The 20,549-nt window shown below is 35.2% G+C and overlaps 1 protein-coding gene and 1 pseudogene across 1 annotated transcript; one reads left to right on the top strand and one right to left on the bottom strand.

Annotated features, from left to right (window-relative positions):
• Nucleotides 1–4,120: 4,120 nt before the first annotated feature.
• LOC111776367 (polygalacturonase-like) lies at nt 4,121–6,237 on the bottom strand (annotated as a pseudogene).
• Nucleotides 6,238–13,604: 7,367 nt separating this feature from the next.
• On the top strand, nt 13,605–15,186 carry LOC111776276 (polygalacturonase-like). Its single transcript, XM_023655687.2, has 4 exons — nt 13,605–14,041; nt 14,128–14,417; nt 14,502–14,730; nt 14,804–15,186. Exons 1-4 carry the CDS (start codon nt 13,619–13,621, stop codon nt 15,020–15,022), a joined length of 1,161 nt encoding a protein of 386 aa, XP_023511455.2. The 5' UTR covers nt 13,605–13,618; the 3' UTR covers nt 15,023–15,186.
• The last annotated feature ends 5,363 nt before the right edge of the window (nt 15,187–20,549 follow it).

The raw sequence follows: 20,549 nt of genomic DNA, 5'->3' as shown, positions 1-20,549 counted from the left end.
ACGGATGACATATGCTCAAGTCTCTAAGTCCCCCTCTTAAAAGACGGTTTTTGAAAATCAGATCAGAGATTTGTTTTTTTTTTTTTTTTTTTTTTTTTTATAAAAATATTTGGAAAGAGAAAGTAATATTGTAATCTAAAATTGATATAGATAGCATGTAACCACACATAGGTTAAATGGGCAATGGCATCCGCGTGCTCTACATTTTGATCCTACCACAAACATTACGTTTCAGACAAGCATATCTGTGACACTACGTGAGAGTTCAATTTCTCGACAAGACATCAATTGTGCAAAATCTCAGAGGGAGACCAATGTTGATATGGTAACCCTAACTAGTTGAGTGTAAGAATACTAATAAATGCTTTGATATGCAACATCCTAGTCCTTCCAAATCAAGTTGATTTCATTCCAAATGATTGCAGCAAACACAACATACATGGTTTTATATAGCCTCAAAATGAGGCATTTGACCTTTCATAACTCCTTTCATGAGTCGTTTCAAGAGTTGTAACATTCATATTTTATGAACACAATAAGCCACTATGTAAATATAACCTTAAATAAATAAAAAAAAAAATCATAAAAACACATTAATAAAACACCATAACTCTAGATTATGATCTACCCAAAATTTGTAATTATCTAAGAATAAATGAAACAGATTTTCCTTAAAGTTTATACTGAATGATTGAGATGTCTGGATCATATCTAAGAAGAAAGCCTTGGCAAGACCTTAATATTTTTCCACCAACTTATCGTAAGTGAATCTCCTAATTTTCTATAAAGTCTTTTTAGCTTTGACTTGAACACGAACTTGTGAGTACTTGTGGGAGCCTCACCAAAAAAAGGAATTAAGACATTTAAGCAAGAACAAGGATATTAAGCAAGACATTCTAGTACTATAAAAAGTAATTTTAAGGTAAGGAAGAAAAACTAAGCTTGAAGGACAAAAAGTCATTTTTTTTTTCAATTTTAAGGAAAATTTCCAAATTTTTAATTATTTATGTAGAAGTAATTTAAAGAAGTGACCATCAAGATTGTTTAGAATAATTATGAATTTTTTGAGAAAAATAATATCAAAATATTAAAAAAAAATAGCAAAATACCAAAATACCTCTGAAAATATGGATAATTACGAAAATGCCATTTTGCTCAAGAATCCGAACTTCTACATTGAAGTTTTGCACAAAATTCATCGAAACTAAAAAACCAAGCATTGGATCTCCTCCAAAATTGTACGCAATCTAGAATGTTCATAGATCATCATATCCAACAATCAAAATTTAAATTGGAAGTCAGTAGCTTGGTGATTGGAGAGGATAATTCCGACGAATTATCTAAACAATTCAATCTCCAAAACACGAAGATTCTAAAGGTTTCAACGTCGGTGGAAGTTTCTCCTATAAAGTAAGTTGGGGGCATTAGTATAGAACAATAATTGAGGAAGGTCAAGCTCCCAATTACAAGCTATTAAGGGTTTAGATTTTGAATCTCCTACTCTTGAATTTCTTCCAAATTCGAGAGAAATTCTCCATCGTTTCTCTTCAAACTTGTTTCTACAGTTTCTAAACAAGATTACCCAAAAGTTCTATGAAGAAATCGAGTGTTGAAAGTACCTAGAAACAATTCCCCCAATTCAATCCATCGTCGACGAGCTTCAAGAAAAACTAGAAAATCAAATCCAAGCCAACACACAAATTTATCGAGCAAAGCCAATCTCAATCAATTTCTGCACCTCCAAGGAGTGTTTCCATAGAGATCACAAAGAGAAATAACCTTATGAATGTGTCCAATTAAAGAAAATTCATTTTGGGTAAGTATCGAATTCCTATCTATAGTTTCTTTTCCTTCAAATTGAGGATTCCTTTAGGTTTAGAAGGTCAAATTCAGCAATTTTGATGAAGGAATTGAGAGCTGAAACGTCGTAGAACGAGCTACCCAAGAGAACGAAAATATGGTATTTTGGACAGCTTGCAGACCGAGAACGAATCTCCATAATTGGTGATACACACTCAAAGTAGTTCTTTCTAACCAATTCCTTTAGCTTGAGAGATTTGAAAATACCAACCAACACTTTCTTTAAAAAATGTTGTTCTTTTGTCGAGATTGAAAAAGCAGCAAACATTAAAGAAAGAGATCGAAATTTGGAATTGTTGTATGAATCCGTGTATCAGGAGCACTTTAGCAAATATCCATTTGTCGATCATATGTGTCTAAGGCCTTTTAGTTGCTCTCCATATAGGTAAAACATATACCCTTGTTTCAATTCGACAAAAGATTTTGCCGACTATATCTCGATTTCCCCCTTTTTTTTTTTCTACTTGACTTTATTTTTCAATAAGATTCCTAAAGTCAACCAGTGCTACTTCATCATTTTTTTAAAATTTAGTGAAAATAGAGTCTGTCTTTAAATTAGAGCCACCATTCGTAGTTGAGCATTAGAGGTATCCAACTCGTTCCACAGATCTTCTTGAAAAAATTTCGGTTGGGGGAGGGGTTGCAGGATTGCTATGAGCTGGAGCTGTCTTCGACCTCCTAGTCGATGCTATATTTTGAGCTTGCGAGCCAACACATTCTTCAACTCGATACAAGAAGGTTCCATTACTGTAAAGAAAGCCAAATATAATTACACAGAAACCACTACTAAAACAAAAAAGTGAAAAAATTCATTGTACTCTTCTCAATAAAACAAAGTTATGTACCTCTGGTGTAAAAATTCATCAACATCGTGCTAGTTAAAAAGAGAAATGAATGTCACAACAACTATCCATTTTTTACCTTTTTACAATTAGAAAATTCTAAAGTAGGGTAGAAATAAGAAAGACATTATCCCTCCTTAAAATTCTTAAGTGACTTGATGGGTTCATAAAGTTTCCTTAAAATTAGAAAAATGACATTTTTACAGTTTATGCTTACCATTTCTTTTACAAACATTTTTCAAAGGCACACCATCATTATAAAATCTTGTTAGGACATTAAGATTACTTATTTGAGCACTTCATCCTTAATTCGGTGTCTCGATCATACTTGAAATCTTGTAAAATACATGTATGAATACAATAACAACAATCAACAACAAATTTAATTTAGATAAACATAACTCATAAGAAAAACTTTAGAAGAAAATTTTAGACTTGTTACTTTATTTCGTTGGTTGGGCGTGTGCTAAAAAAGGGAGTGGGAGTAGCATGCGTTTACAAGCGGCATGGATTGAAGGGCATGTGATAACTAGCAGCTATTAAGGCAAAGGGTGTGCGATGTATCGATGCGATAACTACGATACAAGGGTGAGGAGTTGCGAGAGGTACGTCTGTGATGGTTGAAGAAAAATCTAAATGCATTGAAAGAATATGACATACATACATACATGTTATTTATTTATAATGGATAGGTAGAGTTCGAGTTGACTCGAATCTTTGTCCAATGAACTCGAAACCCAAACCGAACTATTTCAATTTCAGAAAAATTACCCAACTCAAAATACTATCTTCCCCAATCCAACTCTAATAATTCGAGTTGGGTTAATTGGATTTATTAGGCTTTTGAGTTGGTGTACATCCTATTGCAACATAAGTGAAAACAAGATCAATCACACTCACACACCTACGAAACAAAAATTAAACAAAGAGAAACAAAGACTTACGTGGTTCTAAGATAAAAAATTACACTACATCACGGGGTGCAACGAGTCATAACAACGAAAGTGTTTACAAAGTGTATATATCTCACACTCTCACACTACAAATTCTCACTCAACAAAATTCCTCCCAAATACCACAAGGTAAATACAAAATAACACTCAATCTCAATGTCTCACAACCATCCTAAACAATTCTTTATATATGCATAGAAACATTAATGTTCATATATGAATCAAGATGATTCAGGTATCAATATGAGAGGTAAACTAAAAATGGAAGATGAACCAAATGAATTTAAACTTTTAAATTTGAGGAATTATATTAATAGAAACTAAAGTAAACTAGAAAACAAATTTAGAGGACAACATAAATTTTCATACCAATTAATCACCGTTATTAATACTTGGATGGTAGATTTGTTGGCTACAAAACACTTCTTGAAATTCTAATTTATCATTCTCCTCCTTCCTAATACACTACCTAGCTAAGCAACTAGAAGGTTCAACCACACCAGAAGCAGTTCCTTTGACGTTTTTGCATGAAGCTTCAACGATTTTACAAGTCAGTTTAATGTCTTTCAAGCTCAGGCCAGTGCAAAGATTTGTTGGGCTACAATCAAAATTGATTGCTACTTCAGTGGCTGATGTTCCTTTGATGTCTTCGTATGTTACTTCGTTGATTTTAACTCCCGAATTCTATTCATGAAAACAAGAACCATCAAAATATGGTATGAAAATGGAATAAATAAGGTCATTTTTCAAATATTTTACATGTAAACTTGTTTTAAATTTTAAACGAAACCCTAAACTAGGATAAGCTTTGAAACTAAAACCTGAAGCCAAAAAAATGTTAAAACAAATCCATCTAAAAGATCTATATACATATAACAATAACATATTAATGTTATTGGGATTGCTCTCAAAGTCCCACATTATCTCGAGAGTTGGAATCTACTTAAGTTAGGGCAACTATTTCTAATGATACGAGATCTTTGTCGTTAAATTCATTACCCATAAAGTTTTAACTTTATTTTGCAAAGAGAAGTCTCTTAATTTAACACGTCTTAACAAAATGAAATCTATTCTAAAATTTAAGCTCTATACATCAAATTTAAAGTTTAAATATAATTTGAAAAAAAGTTGACATGCATGGATTAATGAAGAAATATACTTGACCGGGATAGTCATGGTGATGTGGACAGTAATTTTGATCAATTACGATAGGATTTTTCACGTTATCCATAATAATATGTTGAAAATGAACATATCTAGCGAACCCATTGCTTGGTCTTCCCCACGACTTAATTCTCACTCCATTCTGAGTCCCCGTGAAATTAGATGATTTTACTGTCACGTTTCGCACTCCAGCCTCATTAGCCTCTTTTCCCAAGCTCCCAATGGTATGAACACACATTCAATGAAACACAAAATTTTAGGTTTAATTTCCTCATTCTAAGGTAATATATTATATAATTATTTTGATCTAAGATAATTTTAAAATTGTTTAAATCACTTTTCTTAGGTTTAAAGTAACATATTTTTAATCATTAAATTTGATTTAACATCTAGCTATATTTTTAAAATTAATTTTCATATCATCAAATCTTATTTTTAATAATTAAAAGCATGTTTGTGAAATAATTTTGAATGTAATAAAGCTTTTTAAATCCTTTAAAAAACCATTTTCAAACATGTTTGTCATCTTCTATCTTTAGCTACCTGATTCCGTGTCCAGGTCCACATGTAATACTTTCCATCCACAAGTTGGAGGTCCCTGAACCGATTGAGATGCAGTCGTCACCGGTGCCAATGCTCGAGCTGAGGATGGTCACATCTAATGATTGTTGCACATGGATACCATCAGTGTTTGGACTATCGTCGGGAGCCGAGACATTTACTCCTGTCATATGCACATTTTTGCACCCAAGCACCACAATGCTGAACATTTGGCTGTTAATTGAAGATAATCCATTGATGTTTACGTTTTGTGCATCGACGATTTCAAGATTCTACCAATTTAAAACAATCAAGAGTGAGAACTAGTACAAATTTAAATTAGTATGGTAAACAATTTAATTCATTTTCTTTCAACTTCTAGTCCAAGACAACTTTTCAAAATTTTTTATATATTTACTCAACTTAAATTTTGCATACCGTGGCTCCATTGGGACAACTCTGCCCTGAGTTTTACATTTCCATAAGTCAGTTCCTCGCCCATCAAGAACACCACCAGAAATGGAAAGCTCATTTAGGTCCCTAAACACAATCCAAGATCGAGCTTTAGCTAGAACCCGAATGTCTGAAGAAGCCACAAGAGTGCCCTCGATGCGAACAGTAATAGTATTATTCTTACAAGGCCCATTAAAGCTCCCATTTTGAATGTAGAATATGCCATTGGGCACATAAATAGTTGCTGGTGCCGACGAGCCACAGACATTATCCCATGCCTTTTGAAGCACAGGCGAGATGTCAGTCTTTCCATCGAGCTTTGCTCCGAGACTAACAATATCAAATGTTAATTCAGTAGCTAAGGCATGGTTCAAAAACATAAGTTGAAGGGAAAGAAGAAGCCGAAAAGATCCAAGACGAGCCATAATAAAATATTACAAGTATTTGTGATAAGATGAAGAGAAGAAAATGCGGTGGAAAATTGAAGAGGTGTGGAGTGATATTTATAAGCAAATTAAGAATGATATTTAAATTGTTAATTTTAAAAAATATACCTAAAAAGTTATACTAAGACTTAATCCGAAAAATTTAAGTAATATCCGAGAATCTGACATTCGATGGTACGGATAATAAATTTTACTCTAATTCCAACTTACTTGAAGACTTTGATCGCTTGTCTCAAGTATTAATATTGTTATTATTTATATACCGTTCAACTCTTTTTAATTCTAATATATCGGATCGTTTGACTCATACCAACATTTGGTATTCTAAGTCTAATTTCGTGTATAAGATATCAATTATAATTATAATACTCGGTGATTTGATATCTAAACAGATTTGTCTGTTGATCGATTTTATTTTTGTTTCAACTTAAAAACGGGATGCGAGATTATAAGGACAAAAACGCTAATTTTTCGAGAAAAGTATCTATGAATATATAGATATATAGAAAGTTGAAAGGAAAATGAGAAAGAAAGTAAAAGAAAGGGTTTGTTTGCGTCAAATTTGGAAGAGAATCTGTTGTTTGTGCAAAGGAGATGGAGCGCACTTGCACATACTAAATCGATTCTTAATAGTAAAAAAATTATTTGAATTTTTATTTGCAAATATGTAAAAAAATAATAAGTTGTCAAATTGGTTTTCAAATTTAGAAATAATTTATAATTACTTTGCATAGATAATAATTTTCGAATGTAACAAATTTTACGTCTAATAGACTATGATTATGTACATTGAACTTGTGGAGACAGACTCCAATAAGACGAAAAATCTAGTTTAAACGAAGAATGAAGGAGGCACTGAGGAGAGATTTATCTTCATTAATTTGGATTTTGTCCCCATCCCGACCCCATACACATGTATACGTGTATATGTATATATATATAGATGGATATATAAAGTGTGTAGACTCTATTGTAGTATTAAAATTTAAGTTTTAGAAATGGGTGGAACATTATATTATATTTAATTTATTATGATGTTTTTTATTTTATTTTTATTTTATTTTTATTTTATTTTTATTTTATAGAAATTATTTAAATTAGAAAATGAGACCAGGTTCAATAGGACTTTTTTTTTTAAGAAAAAAAAAACAGTGGATTAAAATGGTCCAAAAACAATTGAGAACATAGTAAGAACGAAAGAAAGTGGACTTTTGGAGATGATTAAGAAAGTAGAGAATACTTCAAATTGGTGACACAAGCTTAAGCTAAATGAGTAAGTGGTCTTACTATCGACATGGTTATATTTGATGTTGACATGTGCCCCGTGGTTCTGTACGTGTCACATATATTGATATGTGTGAATTGTTTATGAATCGATATGATTATTATATCATATGTATATGTTATGATATGTGAATTGTATGATGATACTTACGGTATGATGTGCTCAATGATAGGATACAAGAAGGATGTGATAAACATACTGTAACTATAGGTCTAAGGATATGCATAAGGAAATGATATGACTACGAGGATATGATTTTGATAGATTGATAGAAAGATATGGTTAGGATATGTTCCTGTAACGGTAAGACTAGGATACGTTAATGAAACGATATGATTTAGGATATGTTGGGATATGATATAACTAAGGTATGTTCATGATACGACTTTGAGATGTATAAGGATGATAAGACTATGACAAGTTTAGGAATCGATATGGCTAGGATATGCATATGGAAACAATATGACTAATGTATGTTCATGAAATGATGCGACTATGAGATGTATAAGGACGATAAGACTATGACAAGTTTAGGAAACAACTAGAACATGCATATGGAAACAATATGATTACGAAATGTTTATGATTATGATACGACATGTGAATGACGGATATATATATATATATATATATATATATATATATATATATATATATATAATATATATATATATATGTTGTGATATATGTTATCATATGATATGTATATGATGAAAATTATTATGTCTAGAAGCATGAGACGTCATGATATGACATATTTATGTAATCTGAATGATGATATGATTGACATGCAAAACAACGAACTAGCATGAAATTCAACCCTGACGTATGCATATGATATGAGAAATGATATGATAAACGATATAATATGTACGAAATGCTAGCGGGGTTGTATTAAAAGATAATGAAAATGAAAAAATATTGGGACCTCATGCATTACGTGTGCTCATGCATTGAGGGATACCCTTATTCCTTCAAGATGGTACAGACACGTAAACTACTAGGCAGAAGAACGACCATTATGTTTTACATAATGCTGCCGTGACAGCTACTACTTCTAATGGGTGTTTGACACAGAGACCTACCAGAGCATGCTCGCCCGACAAGGAAAGGGGCCCAGTGGTGTGCAAACCAACTGGTGGGTCCACACTTGCACGTGTGGGTCATGTGTAAAGTATATGGTACACATCCAAGTTGCCCGTTAGGAGAGTACCATAGAAAAATAAACTGTTATGATAAGTCCCGTCATTGCATTCGCATGTTCTTGAATTTAACCCCAAATAGTGGAGTCACTTGACTATTTCTTTAAATACTCAAGCTACGTGCTACTTCTATTTCAGGTTAATGCAAGACATTCCTGTACGGCTGACGACGACATCACAACTTGAGACCATGGCACATGCATAGAGTAGTAGTATTTTTTTTAGACTTAGGCTAGAATAGGATGTTTTTACTCAAGAACCAAACAATGACCAGCACAAGATGAAACATTTTTACAAAAATTTTAGATTTTTTGAGAAAAATAATAGTAAAATATTCAGAAAATGATAAAAGACCAAAATGCTCCTAAACTTCAAGATAATTACGAAAATACCACAAATCAGAAAATCAGATCTGCGATAGTGGACCGTCATTAAAAAAAAAAACTCTAAAATATTCTAATCGAACTATTGGATTTTCACCAAATTTGAGTATTTTCTAGAAAACACATAGCTCATCACATCCAACGGCTAAAATTCAAATTGGAATTCGGTAGCTCGCTGATCGGATAGGATATTTCTGACGGATAATCCAGAAAATTCATTCTCTAGATCATGACGATTCTAGAGGTTTCAACGTGGTTTAAACTTCCCCTATAAATTTTGAAGTTGGGCAATAGTATGGAACAAGAAACAAGTTGAATTGAGCTCCCAATCACAAGTAATAGTCGTTTAGATTTTAGGTCTCCTACTCTTGGATTTCTTCCAAATTCGAGAGCAATTATCCACCATTTTCCTTCAAACTTGTCTCCACAGCTGCAAAAGAAGATTACCCACAAGTTCTATGAAGAAATCGAGCGCTGAAAAAGCTCAGAACCTATTCCTCCAATAGAGATCGCCATTAAAGAACTTCAAAGAAAGCTTCAAAATCCAATACGAGGATACAAGCCAATTTGTAGAGTGAAACCAATCCCAATCAGTTTCTGCATCTCCAAGGAGTATTTCCATAGAATGTGTCCAATGGAAGAAAATTAGATTCAGGTAGAATTTGGGGGTAAGTATCGAATTCCCTCCTACAATCCATTTCTCTTAAAATTAAGCAATCTTTTAGCTTCATAGGATTAAGTTGAGTAACTTTGATGAAGGAATTGAGAGCTAAACGTATAGAATGAGCTGCCTAAGAAAAGGAAATTTCACATTTTTGGGCGAGTTGCAGACGGAGGACGATTTTTCAAAATTAAGGTCTCGCACTCAAAGACGTCCCTCCAAATCAATTCTTTTAGCTTGAGGGAAGAATAAGGAAAAGATTCCATAAAGAAGTCGAGCCCTAAAAACTCTGAATTGGCTACCCAATAAGAAATCCTCTATTTCTAACTCCGGCAAGAAATCAGATTTTTGACGAAGTTTGGAGGCAAATATCTTAGTCTACGATCCACGAGAAGGTATGAATCAATCCCTAGCTCTTCCTGATAACACCATCATTAAATTTCATGAAGAAATTGAGGGGAGAAATGTTGTGTATGGAGCTGGAGGAGGGAAGTTTCAAACGACGGCACACATAAATGCGTGCGTCTTCTTTCTTGTCTAAATGAAGAATACGATGATGTGGCCGGTTCAACTGAATAAGATATGTTAAACGAAACCGTGACCTTCCCTCTATTTGTTCTCAATTTTAACCTAAGGTCCTTAATACGTGGTTCTTATCATAATCTTTCCATATTCTCTTAATACTAAGTAAACTTAATTTTCTAGGGCATCAAGCAATCCCTACAATTACCGGCTTAAGAAAATATTTTGGATAGATCCCTTGAACTGAATCAGACTTGTTAAAGAAGGTTAACTAGGCTAAAAATTGAGAGCGGTCCAAAAAATTAAGACGTGCCCAGATCAATCGATTCGTCCATGTTATCATCTTCTTCATGTGGATAAGAATGAGACATGTTTGACCTACCTCCAAGCACCTTAAACTCGAGTTACCAACCCTCTATAATGGTCCTCTCAACTTTGTTCCTTGACATCCATGAAGTTCTAGGAATTGGTTTCATTCAAAATAGATTATTAGACACAAAGATATCCATTGAAGAAGAGGGGTCACTCACTAGCTTCGGTTTCCAGCTCCTCTTTCCTTTTTATCCTCCGTTTAGGGTTAGAGACCTTATCTATAACACCCTAGCCAAGAGGGTAGCCTTATTACCTTTCCTTTTTTAGTTTCAAATTGTTGGATTTTGTTAAGAGATAAAAGAATGAGCAGACATGCAATAAAAAGAATGAGCCAAAATCGAACCAGCAAGGTCTCAAATGCCAACCTAAGAAAGACGCTTGCGAGAGAGTTTTGAATTTTCCGACAGGTCGATGTACAATCGATAGGTGAATGTTTTACCAAAGCTAGGATTCGAAGGCGGACTCCCAACAATTAAGATTATAGGAAGGATACACGTTGGCCCTACATAAATAGAAGAAAACTAAACGTTGGAAGCATTTTTCTAAGCTCGATGCGAGGATGTGCTCACTGTGGATGAGATGTGTGTCAAACTCGGGTGTTGTAATTGCGTGTAGAGGCCTTACTAGCCGCACGTGAAGGGTAATTTTTCACTCATATAACCTTTGTTTAAAAGTTTTGCTTTCATTTTAATGATAAGCCTATTATAACTTGAATTAGGGCTAATGAGCGGAATTTTTGGAGATTTAGAACACTGAGCAAGTGAGAAACGGGAGTAGGCAACGCATGCACGACCATGTAAGTAGCCATTTGAATTTATTTGAGTAGTACTTGTAAGGATCGCTAAGAAATGCTAGCATGCAAACATGAACTACTTCATATATTTGAAAAAGGTATGTTGGAGCATTGGAATGAGCGGAAATGATAAGCATGTTATGGACGATATTTGTGAATGTCTGAAATGCCCCAGAATGAAAATTTTGAACTATATACTATAAGAGATGATTTCTGATGCCCTAGATACTCTAAATTGAAAATACCATCAAACTTGATCTAAAATAAGATAGCAGGTCAGGGCTATTAGGTGTCATTTTCTCGTAGAAATGACCAAGGGTCTTTTAAGTAGGACCGTTGCACTGTAAACCCCTCTTGAGAGGTGGCAAGGGACCACTCAATAGCTAGCCTACACAACAAACTCGCTCCCTTAAAATTTTAACTTTATTATAGTTCGTGTGAAATGTTATATAATTTAATTAGTATTTTTAGTAGAAACTAAATCTCATTTATTACCTCTCAACTTAATATCTTTCATCCATTTTTACCTTAAACTTACCATTTTATCAAATTGGAATGGATTATAAATTCATCCATTAATTTTTATCCATAAACAATGTAAAACTATATGTAAATTCACGTTTGGTAAAAAAATTAAGTTTTATTAATATACTAATTTCTAAAAATATTTGATATTAAATTTATACTAAAATATGGAAATTAAATTGTGGATAAAACATTAAAAGAAATTCCAAAATTCAAAATATAAGAAATATAAAAAAATTAATTAATTGAAAAAAAAAGAGAGAAATAAAAATTAAATTAATCAATAATTGTAATAGTAATAATGAGGTAAGCAAACGTAAAATGCTTACGCCAAGCTACAGTAATTCCCAAGAATTAGGTCGAAGACAAGACGACATGTCGGAATGGTAAAATTGGTATTTAATTTGGAGGGCAGGAAACGGCACCGCCGATTTCTTCTCCGTTTTTATCTCCGCCTCTTACGCCATTCCACATTTTCCGTTCCATTTGTTCCCCTTTTTTCCTCTCCATATTTCTCCCACTTTGCGAAATTACCGTCCTACCCCCTTTTCCTTTTCCTAATCCAAAGTAAACCAATTTTATTTTATTTTACCTAATTGATTTATATCCTAATTTTATAATCGACCCAGAGTTTAAAATTGAATCTTGGCTCTATTGAAAATTTTGAGAGGTGATAACGATAGCTTCATTTGTGTAAATGAGTGCAAATAGAGTGACCTAAAATTCCTTGAGTGTATACACGTCAGAGAGTGTTGTGACGTCTTTTGTATTTCCATAACTTATTTTTTGCAGCAAAGTTTCACAAATAAATTCGAGGACGAATCTTCCTGAAGAAATGAAGAATGATATGAACCAAGAGACATTAATCATACAATATACTTCAATGAAGATGTGAAGAAATGTTGTCGAAATTATCAAAGATATTTCAATTTATGTCACGTGGAATAAGAATGAAGTTTCATTGTTTTAAATTTTGGGTAGATTACAATTTAGAGTAATTTAGAGTTATTCTATTTCATTAATACATTTTAAGATTTTTTATTTACTTTTGATTATATTTACATAATATTTAATTATGACTATAAAATATGAATGTTACAACTCTCGGAATGCCTTTAATAGTTTCATTTTGAAACTATATAAAGCTATATTCGTAAGTAGACTTGAAAAATACAGTAAAATAAGCTTTGAGCTTTCAACCTATGAGAAAGAAAATAATAGTAATAATAATAATTACGTCATTATATTACACTTCCAACCTATGAGAAAGAAAAAAATAATAATAATAATTCTTAAAAAACTTAAATACAAAATTAAAGGTTTAACTTTAAAAATAAATTTAAGGATAAATTTTTTTTCTTTATTATTTTTTAGTACAAAAATAAAGTAATATATTTAAATCTTAATTTACATTTTAAGAAAATATTTTATTTCTCCGAATTATTTTGACATTATGATTAGCAATCAAGGGCACGCATAGCGGGGAATGAGTCGCCAACCGTTGAAGAGTCATGTGAGGGCATATCCGTCATTTCACTCCATCAAGTACTCTTTCATATAAATCCTTCAAACCCATACAACTTCCCCACAACCACCATATCCCTCAACTCTTCCCCTATGGCTATTCCTTCAACCCCCTTCATTCTCTTGCCTCTCTTTTTCTTCTTCTTCTTCTCGGTTTCCTCGACTACCTTCAACGTTGTCGATTTTGGAGCCAAACCCGACTCCAAAACCGACATGTCGAAGGCATTTGAGGCAGCTTGGACTAGTGCCTGTCGTGCTTCAACCGCGGTCACAATTTATGTTCCTAAGGGAAGATTTTCTCTCTCAACTACAACTTTCAATGGCCCTTGTAGTAATAACGACATCACCATGCACGTCGATGGCACGCTCATCGCTCCCTCCGACTATGGCGTTGAAAATTGGATCACTTTTAGACATGTTGATGGAGTTAGTGTCTTTGGCGGCGTTCTTGATGGTCAAGGAGCTGGATTATGGGATTGCAAAAATTCACACGAGAGTTGTCCACTTGGAGCCACGGTAAATAATATATATATATATATATATTAGTAAAGTTTACCAATTTTATACAATGATTTTCCTCTTTTTTGTGTGTGTCCCTACAGTCATTGGAATTTTCGAATTCAAAAAACATAATTGTGAGTGGGTTGACCTCGCTCAATAGTCAAATGTTTCACATCGTAGTCAATGGATGTCAAAATGTAAAAATGCAAGGAATCAAGATTTCAGCCGCTGGCAATAGTCCGAACACTGATGGCATTCACGTAGCGCTATCTTCACAAGTCACCATAATCTCATCTAGCATTAGCACTGGCGATGACTGCATTTCAATAAGTCCTGGCACGTCCAATTTGTGGATTGAGAATGTTGCTTGTGGACCTGGACATGGAATTAGGTACTTGTTTTCGAAGTTTAATAAACTTTTTGAGCTCCATATGCTTCATTAGTGATATCAATTTGTTTGGTTGGGTTGGTGCAGCATTGGGAGTTTAGGAAAAGACGTGGAGGAGGATGGCGTTCAGAACGTGACAGTGAAAACAGCTACGTTCACCAATACTCAAAATGGCGTGAGAATAAAAACATGGGGAAAGCCAAGCAAAGGGTTTGCAAGAAACATTCTTTTTCAAGATATTATAATGAATAATGTCCAAAATCCTATCATCATCGACCAAAATTACTGCCCCAACAACAAAGGTTGTCCAGGACAGGTGTGTATCGACATCTCTATACAAAATCCTATCATTATTACTTCTAAATCTTATTTCATTCGCTTACGAATAGGTTTCTGGAGTCGAAATTAGCAATGTGAGTTATCAAAACATCCACGGTACATCAGCCACTCAAGTTGCGATGAAATTCGATTGTAGCTCGAAGTTTCCATGCCGAGGGATAACGCTCGAGAATGTGAAGCTGAGTTACAAGAATGACGTAGCTGAAGCTTCTTGTAGCAATGCTGATGGAACTGCTGCTGGCTTAGTTCAGCCATCAAGTTGTTTGTAGGGAAATCATAGAACTATGTAATATTTTATGATATCGATACAAGTTCCAAGGTTGAGGTTATGGTCTTAGCAACCCACTATGGGCAGTCGTGTCAAGAGTAAACATTAAGTTTTCTAGATGTAATGAAACAACTTTTCATGAAATCAAATTCAACTTCATTTAAAGGGAATTAATGAAATGTGAGATCATCCGTCTGTTAAGAAAGAGAATGAAATACTCTTTATAACGGTGTGGAAATCTCTCTCTAGCACACTATTTTAAATTTTTTTAGGGAAAGCTGTAGAGGGAAAGCCCAAACAGTATAATATCTGCTAGCGGTGAGCTTGGACTCTTACAAATGGTATCAAAGTAGACACCGGACGATGTGTTAGCAGGGATGATGGGCCTCAGAGGGGTATGGATTGGGGGGTCGCACATTGATTGGAGAGGGGAACAAGTGCCAGCGAGTATGCTAGACCTTGAAGGGGGTGGATTGTGAAATCTCATATCGGTTGGGGAGGAGTAGGAAACACCCTTTATAAGTGTGTGAAAATCTCTCTCTAGCAGACTAAAACATTAAAGGGAAGCTCGAAAGGGAAGCCTACAATAGACAATATCTGCTAGCGATGGACTTGAGCCGTTACACGAAACACATCATAATTTTAGATCAAGCAATAATGGAAAAAGATTGTGGTTGCAAGTCATAGTATGTAAGTTGGATGTGTTCCTTTGTATACAAACACATTGATTAGAAGAGAAGAGAAAGATTATGGATTATTGCTATTCCACTAGTATTCGTTTTGTTGCTTTCTCAATTAAAAACATTTAATTTTTCTTAATCCTTAAGGTTTATGTGTGATTGGATGAACCAATATATTGGGTATGTCAATGGCGTAAAATCTTAGCGTATAATATATAACGAAGTTTATGTTTTGTCCTCTTGATACTCATTCAAACTCTTTTATCTTATTTCATTTTCTTATTCACATGCTTTCCCACATGTTTATCATATTATATAATTAACTTTCATTTTCTTCATTAATCATCTATGATATTGTTAGTCTATATACTATATAATGTAGGGGCTGAAAAAGAAAAGAAAAGAAAAGAAAATTACCCACCTCGGGGTAATTTCTGTCCCGCTTTTTCAACTTGATTTGAAAATGTGTTATTCAAAACCGTTAACTCCACTCATCTATAAGGTTGTTACAAATTTCGAGGGATAAGTCAAGTCAATCATGGAAATATAATAGAACATTGGCTAACGCCAATCAAGTAAGGGATCTTACTATCGGCATGGTTATTTGATGTTAACATGTGCACTATGGTTCTACATATGTCATATATATTGATGTGTGAATTATTTATGAATCGATTTGACTATGATATGATATGTCTATGTTATGATATGTGAATTGTATGATAATATTTACGGTACGATGTGTTCAATGATATGTTTGAGATAGGATACGAGAAGAATGCGATAAACGTAATGTAACGATAGGATTAAGATCTATTCATAACGTTATTGTTAGGTATTGAAATGCTTTAGTTATGATAGATTGATAAAACGATACGATAAGATTATATATAGAAAACACTATGGTTATGATAGATTGATAAACATACGATAAGGTTATGGGTAGAAAATGCTATAGTTATGATAGATTGATAAAACAATATGATAAGGTTAGGTATAGAAAACTCTATGGTTATGATAGATTGATAAAACGATACGATAAGGTTATGTATAGAAAACGTTATGTTTATGATAGATTGATAAAACGATACTCTATTAGCCCAAAAAAAAAAAAAACAATTAAAAAAAAACGTCAAAATAATAATTCATAAATAAATAATAAAAGAATTACTTAAAAATAAAAAAATAAAATAAAATAAAACTTACCCACCTCTCTCTTCACTAACGTCTCATTCCAATCTCATCCTCTCTCCTCAACCCACTTCAACCCATGATATCACAGTCCAAAAATAAACGGAAAAATGTCAGATTTGAGAAAAATACTACAGTCCAAAAATAAACAGAAAAAATGTCAGATTTGAGAAAAAAGTGAAATGACTTTCAATAGAAATAGATTGGAGATTTAGAGATTTTGGTAAGTCGTTACTGTAAAATCGTATCTCAGATTTCTTTTTCCTTTATAGTTATGGTTATTGTAGCACCCTAGTTTTTTTTTTTTTTTTTTTAAAAAAAAGTTGAAGCTCACAATAGGGGCAAACTAGTCCTTTTGTCCTATTTTTGAAGAGAGGGGAGAGAAAGAGGAGGAAGAAGAGAGAGAGAAGATTAGGGTTTTGAGGTAGAAGGACGAGATCGGATCAAAACCGACACCGGAGATCTGAGTCCCCAATCTAAACCATCAACAGTCTGAGGCAAGGTGCTCTCACGAATCGCACCTTCCTATTTTGTCAAAACGTTCAAGAACTTCAAGTTAGTCCGCGAGTGTCTAGATCGAGAAGTCATCAAGATTTTCGTGTGTTAGCGACGTTTTATGTTGATCCTTGGACTCTTACCCTCAACAGTGTGATCTGGTTAAGTTTCGGAGTGAAGGCGGCCATGATTGGTGTTCGAATTGGAGTTTCAAGAAAACGTGATTTTCGGTAAGAACTCGTGTTTTCTCCGAATTCGAACTCGAATATTAAGATCTGTGATTATTAGAAAAATATAAGAAAATTGTTTTAAAGGAGTAGAATATAAGATCTACAAGGTTTGTGAAGAAAATTTTTTGAATCGGGTTACGGATTGAAAGATAAAAAAATCGAAAGAAAATAGATCGAAACGCGAAAGAGGCTAGCATTTGGAAAATTGAAACACGCAGGAGAGAGGGAAGAGACGCGGCCACGCGTCGGCCAGCGTACGAAGGAGTGCGGCAGAATCGGTGATCGACACGTGGCGGTCATCGACTGGTGAGGCGTGTCTTCACCCAATAGCGGACATGTGTCAAGCATGCGGATCTGGGCCGACCCGACCTTGAACCGCACACGACCCGGAACCGGCAAACCGCTTCACCTATAAACCGCCCCGACCTGGTGCCTCAGACCCCGCGACTTCTTGGGAAGCCACACGTGGACACGCGTGCGTAGGAGCTGCGCGTAGAAACCCTCCAGGGTGCATGTGACGCGCGTGAGTCACTGTTTTTCTTTTCGTTCGGTCTCCGTTTGCTTATTTTTCGTCCCGATTTTGATACTGACCCTATTATTATGTGAATTAAGACCTGTCAAGGAAATTCTAGAATTTTTGGAATCCTTTCCGTCAAGAAAACTCGAGCTTGGGAAGGCATGCGTCAACCAAGTAAGTAGCCATTTGGATTCCCAGGAGCAGTACTTGTAGAAACCGCTAAGAATAAGCATGCATGCTACCAACCATGAACTTAGCTAGTAGGACCTAGCATATTAGTATGGAAACCGCGAAAATGAAATGATTAAGGAAAGCTAGATATGAAATGTTTATTAAATTTGTTTTGATTGAGATTCTGATAAAGTATGTATGCATGAGGAGGATGGGAAACTTGTGAAATCTGAGCTCCGGGTGAAGATGGACGTTATCTTCCCGTTGAGCATGTTTGTTATTGTTGCATGAACTGTTGTGTGAGAACTACTATGCATGATGATTACTTGTGTTATCTTTCTTGTTGAATAGGAAGAAATTATGAGCTTAGATTAGGGTGCTTGTGACTAAGTAGGCTAGACGAGATCCTAGATTGGCAGACCTCTAGAATACTGTGCATATAGTCCTGCGAAAACGATTACCAATGAATCTAGAGCCCAGAATCCCAAACCCGATAGGTTTGTGAGACCTTGCACAAGATTCCTAGAGATGCATGAAACAAAGTCTAAGCGACCAAGTTCCACCCTAGAAAGAATAGTAGGACACCACGGTAACAATAGGTAGCCCGCTAGAGTTGAGCAGTGTGGATAGTGTCATCAGAACCTCCACTTCCCTCAATGCTCCGATACCATACCATTGAGACAGAGCTCCGATACGGAGATCGTTGAGCCTGGCAGATCCGGACAGGGAAGTGTGACAGGTGCCCAGACCTAGTGGTGATAGCTAAAGGGTCTTCTGAATAGGACTCCTGGGCCGTAGAAACCCGTCCCTGAGCGGGGGATGTGGAACCACTAGGATGACTTAGTAGCTGACCGGCACACAAGGGATCGCAACCCCCAATTTTAGTGGATGTATGGTCCCGTGTGAGGGTTGTCGGCTAACCTCCATGGATGATGTTCAGAGAGAGTTATGTATTCAGATTCAGCCATACGATTCCCTCAGATTTACTTATGAGGTTGCTCCTCACCTCAGAAAATTGGTCATTCCACTGCGGGCAAATCCCTTAAGATACCGAAAAGAAAGTTGTAGCTTAGATTTCTCTCCTTAGAAACCCGAGAAAGACCGTGGATACCTACCAAGATAAGGATGCGAAAAGAGCCTACAAGTAGGCTGCTCGCTGAGTATTTTATACTCATTCCTTTCTACGCTTTTTTTTTTCAGGTGAGTGATGCCATGGTTCGAGGCGGGAATGCATGCTGATTCTTAATGCCACAAAGGAGTGTCACGGGGCGTCTAGGAGTCTGTGCATATTCTTGTTAGATATGTCATGCATTGTTTTGTAAACCATTTACATACTTTTCATAAGAACTCATATGCTACTTGAACACCTTTTTTTTGAATTTTAAACTCTACATAATTGCTAAAGTTTTTTTTTTTGTAATTTCGTCTTGACCATCGGATTTTTTACATGATTTCATTGCATAGTCTGTTGGTCCAGCTGTTGATTTCGAGATTCAAATTTTGGGCTGTGACAGTTTGGTATTAGAGCATGGTTTTAGGTCCTGTAGACATTAGGTGCTAGAGTCTAGCATCTCTGAGGCTTAAGTTTCGACACGCTCCGCTGCGACTTGGTAAGTTCTCTGATATTTGGGAAGTAGGAAGACTTGAGTTATATGTTACGAGATCTAAGATGAGGATTAAAAATAATAAGGAATGTGCTTCTTTTCAATAAGGCACAATGAGAATGTAGTATTGACTCTCACTCCCCGTCTGTTGACTAATAATAGTGCCTAAGAGAAGAGGAGATTATCTTGGGTCTGGCCCTAGGAGGGGCAGGAGAACGGTCGAAGAGGACCCAAATTTTCCTTTCCTGAGGTAAAGCAGCACCCACCTCTGGAGGAGAACACAGAGCTAACCTTGGATGAGGAACAGACGCCGCTACCGGCACCCGTGTCAAGGAGAGGCCGAAGGAAGGTCGAGCCTCGAGTTATTCTAGAGACTGCTCCTCAGGATCGGGTACCTGAAGAAGCTCCACCAGCGCCAACACCAATTCCTGTGGTGCCTGCTCAGTCAACGACAACCATTTCAAGGAATGAGTTTCAGACTTTCATGAGAACCACCATGGAAACTCAGGCACAGATGGCTTAGTTAATGCAGACACTGGTGACAAATCAGGCTATCGTGCAAGGGACGAGAGATCCGGGTACGACTGTGGAGTCCCGTTATTTGAAGGACTTTTAGAGGTATAAACTGCTCACTTTTGAC

Source organism: Cucurbita pepo, chromosome 15 (genome assembly GCF_057944985.1).
Source record: "Cucurbita pepo subsp. pepo isolate OVF chromosome 15, ASM5794498v1, whole genome shotgun sequence".
NCBI classification, from domain to species: domain Eukaryota; kingdom Viridiplantae; phylum Streptophyta; class Magnoliopsida; order Cucurbitales; family Cucurbitaceae; genus Cucurbita; species Cucurbita pepo.
Note: the sequence above shows the minus strand (reverse complement) of the source record. Positions and strands in the feature narration are given on the sequence as shown.